Here is a 9,253-nt window from a genome sequence, read left to right on the forward strand (position 1 = left end):
TGACACATATGAGTCGAACTTTTTTTCAGTCCGTGTCTGTTGAAAACGTTCTCCGCAAATGGTTTGAAATTCTCTGCTTTGTTTTTAGATACCATAACAGCTTAAAAGCATTACAAAACAGAGGTCCAATATGTAGAACATTTTACATCATGCTTAACTTTCTAGTCTGTTAATGTAGGAGGAAATGCATTTTAATTCATCAGCCTGAAAATATTTGCATCCATCCTGTTGATATAAAACTTATAGCATTAGCTATAAGTTTTATACTTGTTTTATACTTGACACTTGTTCATTAGCTCAGAGAACAAGTGTCATTACGTAGAAAAGGTGAAATCCTTTCAGCTCTTTATTTCTCCTAGTTAGCACAGGGATGCATTTTTTTTTGGCAATTTGCTTTTCCAACCTGCCAAAATATGCATCCCCTCTCTATCCTCCCCAAATATTATCCTATCGATATAAAACTTATACCAGTAGTTCATGGAACTATTCTGGTTATGTAGAAAAAGTTATTTGACTCTTAACTTTTTAATTCTCCAAGTTAGAACAGGGATGCATTTTTTGGCAATATGGATTTCCAGCCTGCCAAAATATGCATCCCCTCTTTATTTTCCTCAAATATTATCCTATTGATTTAAAACTTATACCAGTAGTTCATGGAACTACTCTGATTATGTAGAAAAAGTTATTTCACTCTTAACTCTTTCATTTTTCAATTTAGCACAGGGATGCATTTTTGGGCAATATGGATTTCCAGCCTGCCAAAATATGCATCCCCTCTATTCTCCTCAAATATTATCCTACTAATATAAAACTTATACCAGTAGTTCATGGAACTATTCTGGTTATGTAGAAAAATATATTTCACACTTAACTTTTTTTTTCTTAAAGTTAGCACAGGGATGCATTTTTTGGCAACATACATGCCTTATTTATTGTCCCCCATATATGAAACTTATGTATTACATATGATTTTCTTGTAGGATGTTCAGTTATGATACTTTTTATATCGGTACAAAAGTCATGTTTATTATCACTGTTGCTAAGATAGTGAAGGAAAATTATCTGACATGCAACCTTGCTAAATGTAAAGCACATACAAATTTTTTTATTTTGGTTTAACATAAAAATGAAAAAAAAATTATTAACTTCAATGAAATGGTATTCATAACAGTAACTTTTGGAAAAGCCTTGCTGCTGAAATGTGCTATACAAATAAAATTTGAGTGATTGATTGAAATACATGCATTACGAATGAGAAGTACACTGGTAATATAGACAAGTATGAATTTTAAGTGCATACAACACAATGTGTTGAACAGTCAATTCAAATACATTCATATTTAAATGATGCTCTCAATAAATAAAAATAAAATGAAAAACTGTAATAAGGGGAACCATTTACAATCACAATACAGACAATTTTGTCAACATTATAAAGTGTGATTTATTATGACAACAATAAATAAAAATGTTCAACATGACTTTTGTACCGATATAAAAAAATATCATAACTGACCATCCTACATAAAAATTATATGTAATACATAAGTTTCATGTATGGGGGACAATAAATAAGGCATGTATGTTGAGAAAAATGCATCCCTGTGCTAACTTTAAGAAAAAAAAAGTTAAGTGTGACATATATTTTTCTACATAATCAGAATAGTTCTGTAAACTACTGGTATGAGTTTTATATCAATAGGATAATATTTGGGGAAAATAGAGAGGGGATGCATATTTTGGCAGAGTCAAAATCTATATTGCCAAAAAATGCATCCCTGTGCTAACTTTAAGAAATAAAGAGTTAAGAGTGAAATAACTTTTTCTACATAACCAGAGTAGTTCTATAAACTTCCTGTATGGGTTTTATATCAATAGGATAATATTTGAGGAGAATAGAAGGGATGCATATCGTGGCAGGCTGGAAATCCGTATTACCAAAAAATTAATCCCTGTTCTAACTTTGAGAAATAAAATGTTAAGGGTAAAATAACTTTTTCTACATAATCAGAGTAGTTCCATGAACTACTAGTATAAGTTTTAAATCACTAGAATAATATTTGAGGAGAATAGAGGGGATGCATATTTTGGCAGGCTGGAAATCCATATTGCCCAAAAATGCATCCCTGTGCTAAATTGAAAAATGAAAGAGTTAAGAGTGAAATAACTTTTTCTACATAATCAGAGTAGTTCTGTAAACTACTAGTATGAGGTTTATATCAATAGGATAATATTTGGGGAAAATAGAGAGGGGATGCATATTTTGGCAGGCTGGAAATCCATATTGCCAAAAAATGCATCCCTGTGTTAAATTGAAGAATTAAAGAGTTAAGAGTGAAATAACTTTTTCTACATAATCAGAGTAGTTCTAAGAACTATTGGTACATGCTATGCATTTAGCAAGGTTGCATATCAAATTTACTTCCTTCAGTATCTTTGAAATAGTGATAATAAAGAAATAACTTTTTCCACATAATCAGAGTAGTTCCATGAACTACTAGTATAAGTTTTAAATCACTAGAATAATATTTGAGGAGAATAGAGGGGGGATGCATATTTTGGCAGGCTGGAAATGCATATTGCCCAAAAATGCATCCCTGTGCTAACTTGGAGAAATAAAGAGTTAAGAGTGAAATAACTTTTTCTACATGATTAGAGTAGTTCTGTAAACTACTGGTATGAGTTTTATATCAATATGATAATATTTGGGGAGAATATAAGGGGGATGCATATCGTGGCAGGCTGGAAATCCATATTGCCCAAAAATGCATCCCTGTGTTAACCTGGAGAAATAAAGAGTTAAGAGTGAAATAACTTTTTCTACATGATTAGAGTAGTTCCATGAACAGCTGGCATAAGTTTTAAATCACTAGAATAATATTTGAGGAAAATAAAGAGGGGATGCATATTTTGGCAGGCTGGAAAAGCAAATTGCCAGAAAATGCATCCTTGTTCTAACTTGGAGAAATAAAGAGTTAAGAGTGAAATAACTTTTTCTACATGATTAGAGTAGGATTTCACCATTTCTACGTAATGACACTTGTTCTCTGAGCTAATGCTATAATTTTTATATCAACAGGATGGATGCAAATATTTTCAGGCTCATTAATTAAAATGCATTCCCTCCTACATTAACAGACTAGAAAGTTATGCATGATGTAAAATGTTCTACATATTGGGCCTCTGTTTTGTAATGCTTTTAAGCTGTTATGGTATCAAAAGAAAAAAACAGAGAATTTCAAACCATTTGCGGAGAACGTTTTCAACAGACACGGGCTGAAAAAAAGTTCGACTCATATGTGTCAATAAAGGTGTAAAAACCGTATTTATTTCAAGTAATTTGCGAAATAAAACCCACCATTTTAGGGATTACATGGTTAAGAAACGTGATAATGTTACAAATATCTTTAAAATTTCCTCTTCGGTCATATTTCAGTCCGTTTTCTCGTCAATATGCGAGAGAACAGAGCGATGCGCGCTCCCGCGAGAGGGGATGCAATTTTGGGCAGGCATGCGTTTCTGGGAGAACTGGAGGCGCAGGCAGGGGCGTCTCTAGAAGGTTTTGGAAAGGGGTGGCAGGATGGGGGCCACTGATAATCTTTGGGTGGCTCAGCCAAAAATAAAAGCTAGAATATTTGGATGTTTATTTACATTTGTTGCTATGATTAAACGGTTTATTTTTTGTCTTTTTTTGGTTTGGTTGTTTTTTTACTGCTTTAAAATAATAGTCTGAAAATTCATGTTCTTCAAATTGTGTTTAGCAGCATGTTGACAATAAATAATAATAATAAATCACCATATTCTTTCCCAAAACCTATATTATGGGCAATATTCTTTGTTTCCTCAATGTGCAAAGCTGGTACAGACATATTGAAAATGATTTAAAGCTGCAGTGAGGGAAAAATGAGACGACCAGAAAATGTTCCTCCCATTTCACAGTCCTGCTCTACTTGCTGCTGGTCAGTCACATTACTCCGTATGGATGACAGTGAGATTCACTGGACCTTAGTCTCTTATTGTCATGACACGACAACAAGGAGGACGCACCAACCTGGGGTCAGGCGTTCATTTGAACAGCAGCAGAAATTAAAATGTATGCATAAATTGAGAAACTTTCATATATTACAGTGATTGGACAGTGTGAGATGTGCTGAGTTTTGGAAAATCTAATGGTGGCTGTAACATAGAGTGCATCTTGAAAGCAAAATAGACAATAGACTTTGGTTGGTGTTAATATAAACTTCTTTCATCATCTAAATCGGTACATTACATGTTGGTTGACAGAGCCGATTACTGACAGTGGAAACGTTTCTTTAACCTGTTGGCTTTGATTAATAACATGCTGTAAGAGAAGGTGGTTCACTTTTTGATGTGAAAACCAACATTACAAGCTAAGGAACAATAAGGCATTCATTAAATAGTCAATGAAATGATAAATATTTAAGATTTCTTATTCCTGACAGTTGAGGAGATGTTTTTACTCCTTTGTGTCCGCTCTCTTCTGACCTTCCTCTCTGTCTCCTTGTTGGGATTTGATAGTTTCTTCAGCAGTTCTGCAATAAATAAAAACAACAGGCGTCACAAAATGATTTGGCCAGCAGGGGGACCTAATGAGCCACTAGTAGTTTTCATCACCTGTAAACTCGGGGTGGCTTTTGGTGTTGTTCAGGAGAGAGACATATCTGCAACCCCGCAATTCTTCATTTCCTTCTAGGAACAAAATGAAACCATAAACACCCATCGCAGTGAGCTGCTGCCCTTCTGCACCACGTGACTTCAAAAACAAACATCGGGGCAGCAACATGTGCAGTATTTCATTTTAGGATGAAACCTCTAATCCTAATTGTTTGTGTTCTCGATCTAATACTCATGGAATCTGATAGGTCTGCTCAGACTTGATCCAGCTTTGAGAAAGCTTTGCAGGTCTGAGCAGTTGTTCCTTTGAGGATGTGCTGATGGACGGAGCAGGCGAGGCGGACTCACGGCAGACCCGCAGGAGGACGTAGAGCCGCCTGGCTGCCAGCACGCTGCTGGCCGGGGCCCCGCTCCGCTGCAGCGGCTCCAGGTTCATCACGCGGCCCCCGCTGTCCATCAGCTCCACGCGCTCTGCGGAAGGAAGGTTCGGCTGAGGACCGTCCGAAAATGTTTCAGATATTAAGTTCAGGTTACCGAAATGTACGACTGTCAGGTACATTTCTGAGGTTTATGCATCACCCGTAGTGATGCTGTAATGTCTTACCAACTGTCTGTTGGGGGGAAAAACACTTTTCATGGCTTCTTTATTCTTGTCCCCCTTCGGTTTTTTGTGGCTGTTTTTGTTTGTTTTCTGTCCCTGAGAGCTTTCTGCCTCTCCGTAGCTCTCTGTCATATACAATGCTGTATTACCATTGTAGTGAGAAACAAAAAGGAAAGTTTTGCAAAAAGAAAAGAAAATCTGAAATTTTGAGACTAATCTCAGAAATTTTCTTGAAAAAATATAGAATTTTTGATTTTCAAAAGTCAACATTTCTTTACTTTTCAAACTCAGAAATTTCCTTTCTTTCAAGAAAATTTCTGAAATTATACTGTTTTTTTTTCAGGAAATGTCCGACTTTTCAAACTCAGAAATGTCCAGATTTTTTCTAGAAAATGTCTGCGATCCACCGCTCAGATGGAAGAATCTGTCAACAGGTCAGCTACTGTTAGTTGCACTTTCAAAGTCCAGACACAAATCTCCTTGAAAACTTATGTCAAGACTTAGAAATTGATGTTTGCAGACGCTCTCCACCCAAGCTTCCTGAGTTTCTGCTGTTTTGCATTCAGTCTCCAGCAGTGCTGGTATAGACAAACCCCACAGACCCGAAGCTGTAACTGCAGTAAGATAAGATTCTATTGACCCAGGGAGCCGAACACAAATTTTCTAATATGTATAATTTTTCTTTATCATTTAACAAGTGTTAAATGTTTACACATTTACACATTAGTCCCAGCAGTATGCACTGAAGTTTTTGGCTGTAACATGAGAAAATAGAAAAAGCCCAAAGAGTACAAAAACTACTGCATGAATGAAAATGAAAGTGAAAAACAGAAGTTTATTTGGTTAAATGTTCATGTTAAATAGTTAAATTTAGAGCCATGACTGACCCGTTCAGTTACCTTTGAAGTCCAGACCACACCTTTCCTTCAGGTGATGAATGAAGTTGACCAGCTTACAGTTTAGGTTTAACATTTCCATCCTGCCGTCTGCCAAGATAAGCTCCTTCGTCAAACCACTTACAGCAGAAATCAACAATGCCTCAAAATGAGTGCAGGGAATGTTCTGACCTCCAAACAGGACAGTGACAAACATCCTCCAGCGCCCACTGTGTTTCGGCTCCACAGCTCCAACTCAACCAAGAGCTGAAATGTAACACAGAGTCCAGGACGTTTGGAGAAACAGACACCAAATCCTCACATAAAACCCTTCCCTCTTGTGGTGTGTACTTTTTGTTTCCTAAGAACTCAGTGCTAAATTGAACGAATGTGCCAGCTGACCACACACACACACACACACACACACACACACACACACACACACTTCTTTGAATTCACCTCTTCTTTTCCTTCACAAAGCTCCAGTCTTGTGAATGAGGAGACAAAGACCTGCTGATGCTCGTGTCCATGGAGTCTCTACAAACAGAGAGTCTGGCTCTCTGCGTCTCACCGATGTTTACTGGACAGTGATGCCAAGTCTGAGGGAAAAAATGCACTTTATAGTTTCACTGCTCATGCTGGGTAAAGAGTCCGTACAGCATTACAACAGTCCTAAACTACAGCGTGTCTGGTGTAGATCACTTCCAGTTCTGAGGAACCAAACCTTTCTCCTGACCTGAGATGATCCTGATGGGCAGCCCAGCAGAGGCTATGCCTCCTCGTCTGCTCTGCCGTGATTCAGTCAGTTCTGTGTTTGTCCAGTCTGGTTTGGTTCATCTATAAAATATTTCAGGACCAGACTGCAATGACCAATCAGGTGTGCAGAGCGGATATCTTTCCCTTTCCTTCTTCCAGAACTTGTCTAGGGTCAAGAAAAGGTCACCTAACAAAAAGAAAGAACCACTAACCTGTTTCTTTTGTATTCCTGTATGCAAGGCTAATGTATTAATAAGTTTAATATTGACAACGTGGCATTCTGATGCAAACTGTCAGATGATCCAGCTGAGGAGATTCTGCAGGTCAGCAGCAGAGCATGACGTCTCAAAGGACTTGATGAATGACTTATAGAAGAAAAAAGTCCTAAAGATCCCGGAGAAGCTTTCAAAAAGAAGTGGGAACCTGAACCCACGGGGGAGATGTGATAAAAGCTGGGAAAATAAAGAAGTCCAGAGATAGTTGGAGGCCCCAACTAACCGTTTCCCAGCATAGACAAGCGAAGAGCTCTGACTCAGTTTGTTGGGCTTCCAAATCTGATATGAAACGTGTTCCAGATAAAAGGCAGGAAAGCCTGGAGCTGCACTGAATAATGCGTGGGATCACTTTGGGGCCATTGTAGCGTTTAGTTACTCTTTTGTCAGAGCTTCTATTTAAAGGCAGGACTTTCATGCAAACCTACACTAGAACGATATAACAGTGGTTCTTCTGGAACAAACTCATCACAAACTGTTTGTTCAAGTTGCAAGACACTGAGAGTGTAACACATTCGAAATACAATCGTTTATAATGATAAATTACTTTTTTTTATTTTACATCTGAATAAATTTTTACAACACGTCAAAGCCTCATTGAGCAAACATTAACATCAGTTTCCATTTCAGCATTGCATTATCCCATTTCCCCCCCTTTGGCTTTAAAAAACAAAAATAAGGAGAAGGATACCAGTCTGAACTGTTGGAAACCCTGAGGAGCAAAATAAAACTGGACGTCTGTGACTCAGTGACAAATGTTGGCATTAATGAAGGGAAAAATACAGAAAAGGTGAAATTCATGTGTAGCCCTATATATTCTTATTTCGGAAGTTTTGAAAAGCGATATTTTCCACAGATGGCTCGAGAAAGTTTAACAGCCCAGGTTGGGTCAGGTAGATAATACGAGACAAAGTGCATTTTCAACAACCACGACTTATTTGTAAAGTAAATACAAAAGCGCTTGCTGGTCTCGTCTGCTAAAACGAACAGTTTCTGACTGCAAGAGGACCTTGAGGTTGAAGATGGATGTGTCAGCTGCTTCATCGATTTAAATCATTGCCCTCTGTGTCGGAGGCGAAGAGGCAGTTTGAGCGCTCCAGACCACAAGCGGTGCTTTATAGACTCTTCCCTCCGGCTTACATAAAAAAAGTCAGTGTGTTTAATTTATCTCTGTGACATTTATTGCCTGTTATCCGTTATCACCGCTCCCATCTCCTCTCCAATCCCCGGAGGACATTTGATCGCTCGGCTCCTGAATTAGTTCCCCCTCATCCTTCCTGTGTATTTGTCAGGACACTCTTTGTGGCTCGCAAAAGCAATTCTTCCTGCTCTGGTTGGCGAAGAGCGGCGAGACCTGCGTTGAGGCGACGTCCCGTTTGCCTCTGTCCTCCAGACTTTCTGCTCCCGCGTGGCCATGCTCTCGTTCCTCAAAGCCCAGACGGCGGGCCAGCGGGATTTCAGTTTGCCTGAGGGCTTGCAGTGCACACGTCCCAGCTTGAGGACAATTGGAGATGATGACTGACAGAGGAGGGTGAGAGACCGCCACCAGGCCGCCCCCTACAGGAGAGATGCTAGTGGGGCGGCTGTTGGAGTCTTCACAGCTGCTGCTCTTGCTGAGCTCGGTGAAGAGGTCCAACTTGAGGCCGTTGGCTTTGAGTCTGATGGAGTCCGTGATGGTGGTGTGTGTGGAGTTGCGCTCACTGCCGCTGCTGTCCAGCACTGGATGCCAGCCCAGGATGTGGCGCCGGATGATCTTTCGGAAGGTCCGCCTGAACTCTCGGATGCGGTAGGCGTAGATGAAGGGGTTGATGACGGAGTTGGCGTGGGAAAGGATGATGGCCACGTACATGATCCAAACGGGAGGGCGCGGGCACTCGGGGCAGAACAGGGTGAAGCAGTTGATGATGTGCAGAGGCAGCCAGCAGACGGCAAACAACCCAACAATGATGGCCAGAGACTTGGCGGCCTGGACCTCCTTCTGCAGAGTGGAGCGCGACTTTTCTCCGCGAAAGGCCTCCACTTCAATCAGTTTGAGCTGGTGGCGAGCTGCCATGAAGATGCACAGGTAGATGGCTAGCATCAGCAGGAGGGGGATTAGTACACAAGCAAAGAAG

The 9,253-nt window shown here is 39.5% G+C and overlaps 2 protein-coding genes across 6 annotated transcripts in view; both read right to left on the minus strand.

The window, feature by feature from the left end:
- Positions 1 to 3,300: 3,300 nt before the first annotated feature.
- c8h22orf15 (chromosome 8 C22orf15 homolog) lies at positions 3,301 to 7,147 on the minus strand. Of its 4 annotated transcripts, none has more exons than XM_088009103.1 (5): positions 6,304 to 7,143; positions 6,136 to 6,222; positions 4,984 to 5,106; positions 4,636 to 4,707; positions 3,301 to 4,553 (listed from the first exon to the last, which is right to left on the minus strand). In XM_088009103.1, exons 1-5 carry the CDS (start codon positions 6,326 to 6,328, stop codon positions 4,441 to 4,443), a joined length of 420 nt encoding a protein of 139 aa, XP_087865229.1. In that variant the 5' UTR covers positions 6,329 to 7,143; the 3' UTR covers positions 3,301 to 4,440. The 4 variants fall into 4 exon arrangements, with proteins under 4 accessions (XP_087865229.1, XP_087865228.1, XP_087865227.1 ...); XM_088009102.1 differs by having other exon boundaries at positions 4,636 to 4,710; positions 6,304 to 7,136; XM_088009101.1 differs by having other exon boundaries at positions 6,136 to 7,147.
- A 521-nt stretch (positions 7,148 to 7,668) lies between these two features.
- The window catches only part of adora2aa (adenosine A2a receptor a), a 15,672-nt gene continuing 14,087 nt past the window's right edge, over positions 7,669 to 9,253 (minus strand). For both annotated transcript variants that reach the window (XM_015008096.2, XM_015008095.2), the window contains exon 3: positions 7,669 to 9,253. This exon is cut by the window's right edge and continues 213 nt beyond it. In XM_015008096.2, coding sequence (XP_014863582.2) covers positions 8,428 to 9,253 — 826 coding nt within the window. In that variant the 3' untranslated portion in view covers positions 7,669 to 8,427.

Source organism: Poecilia mexicana, unplaced genomic scaffold (genome assembly GCF_051168715.1).
Source record: "Poecilia mexicana isolate PSO_F unplaced genomic scaffold, ASM5116871v1 scaffold_9, whole genome shotgun sequence".
Classification (NCBI taxonomy): domain Eukaryota; kingdom Metazoa; phylum Chordata; class Actinopteri; order Cyprinodontiformes; family Poeciliidae; genus Poecilia; species Poecilia mexicana.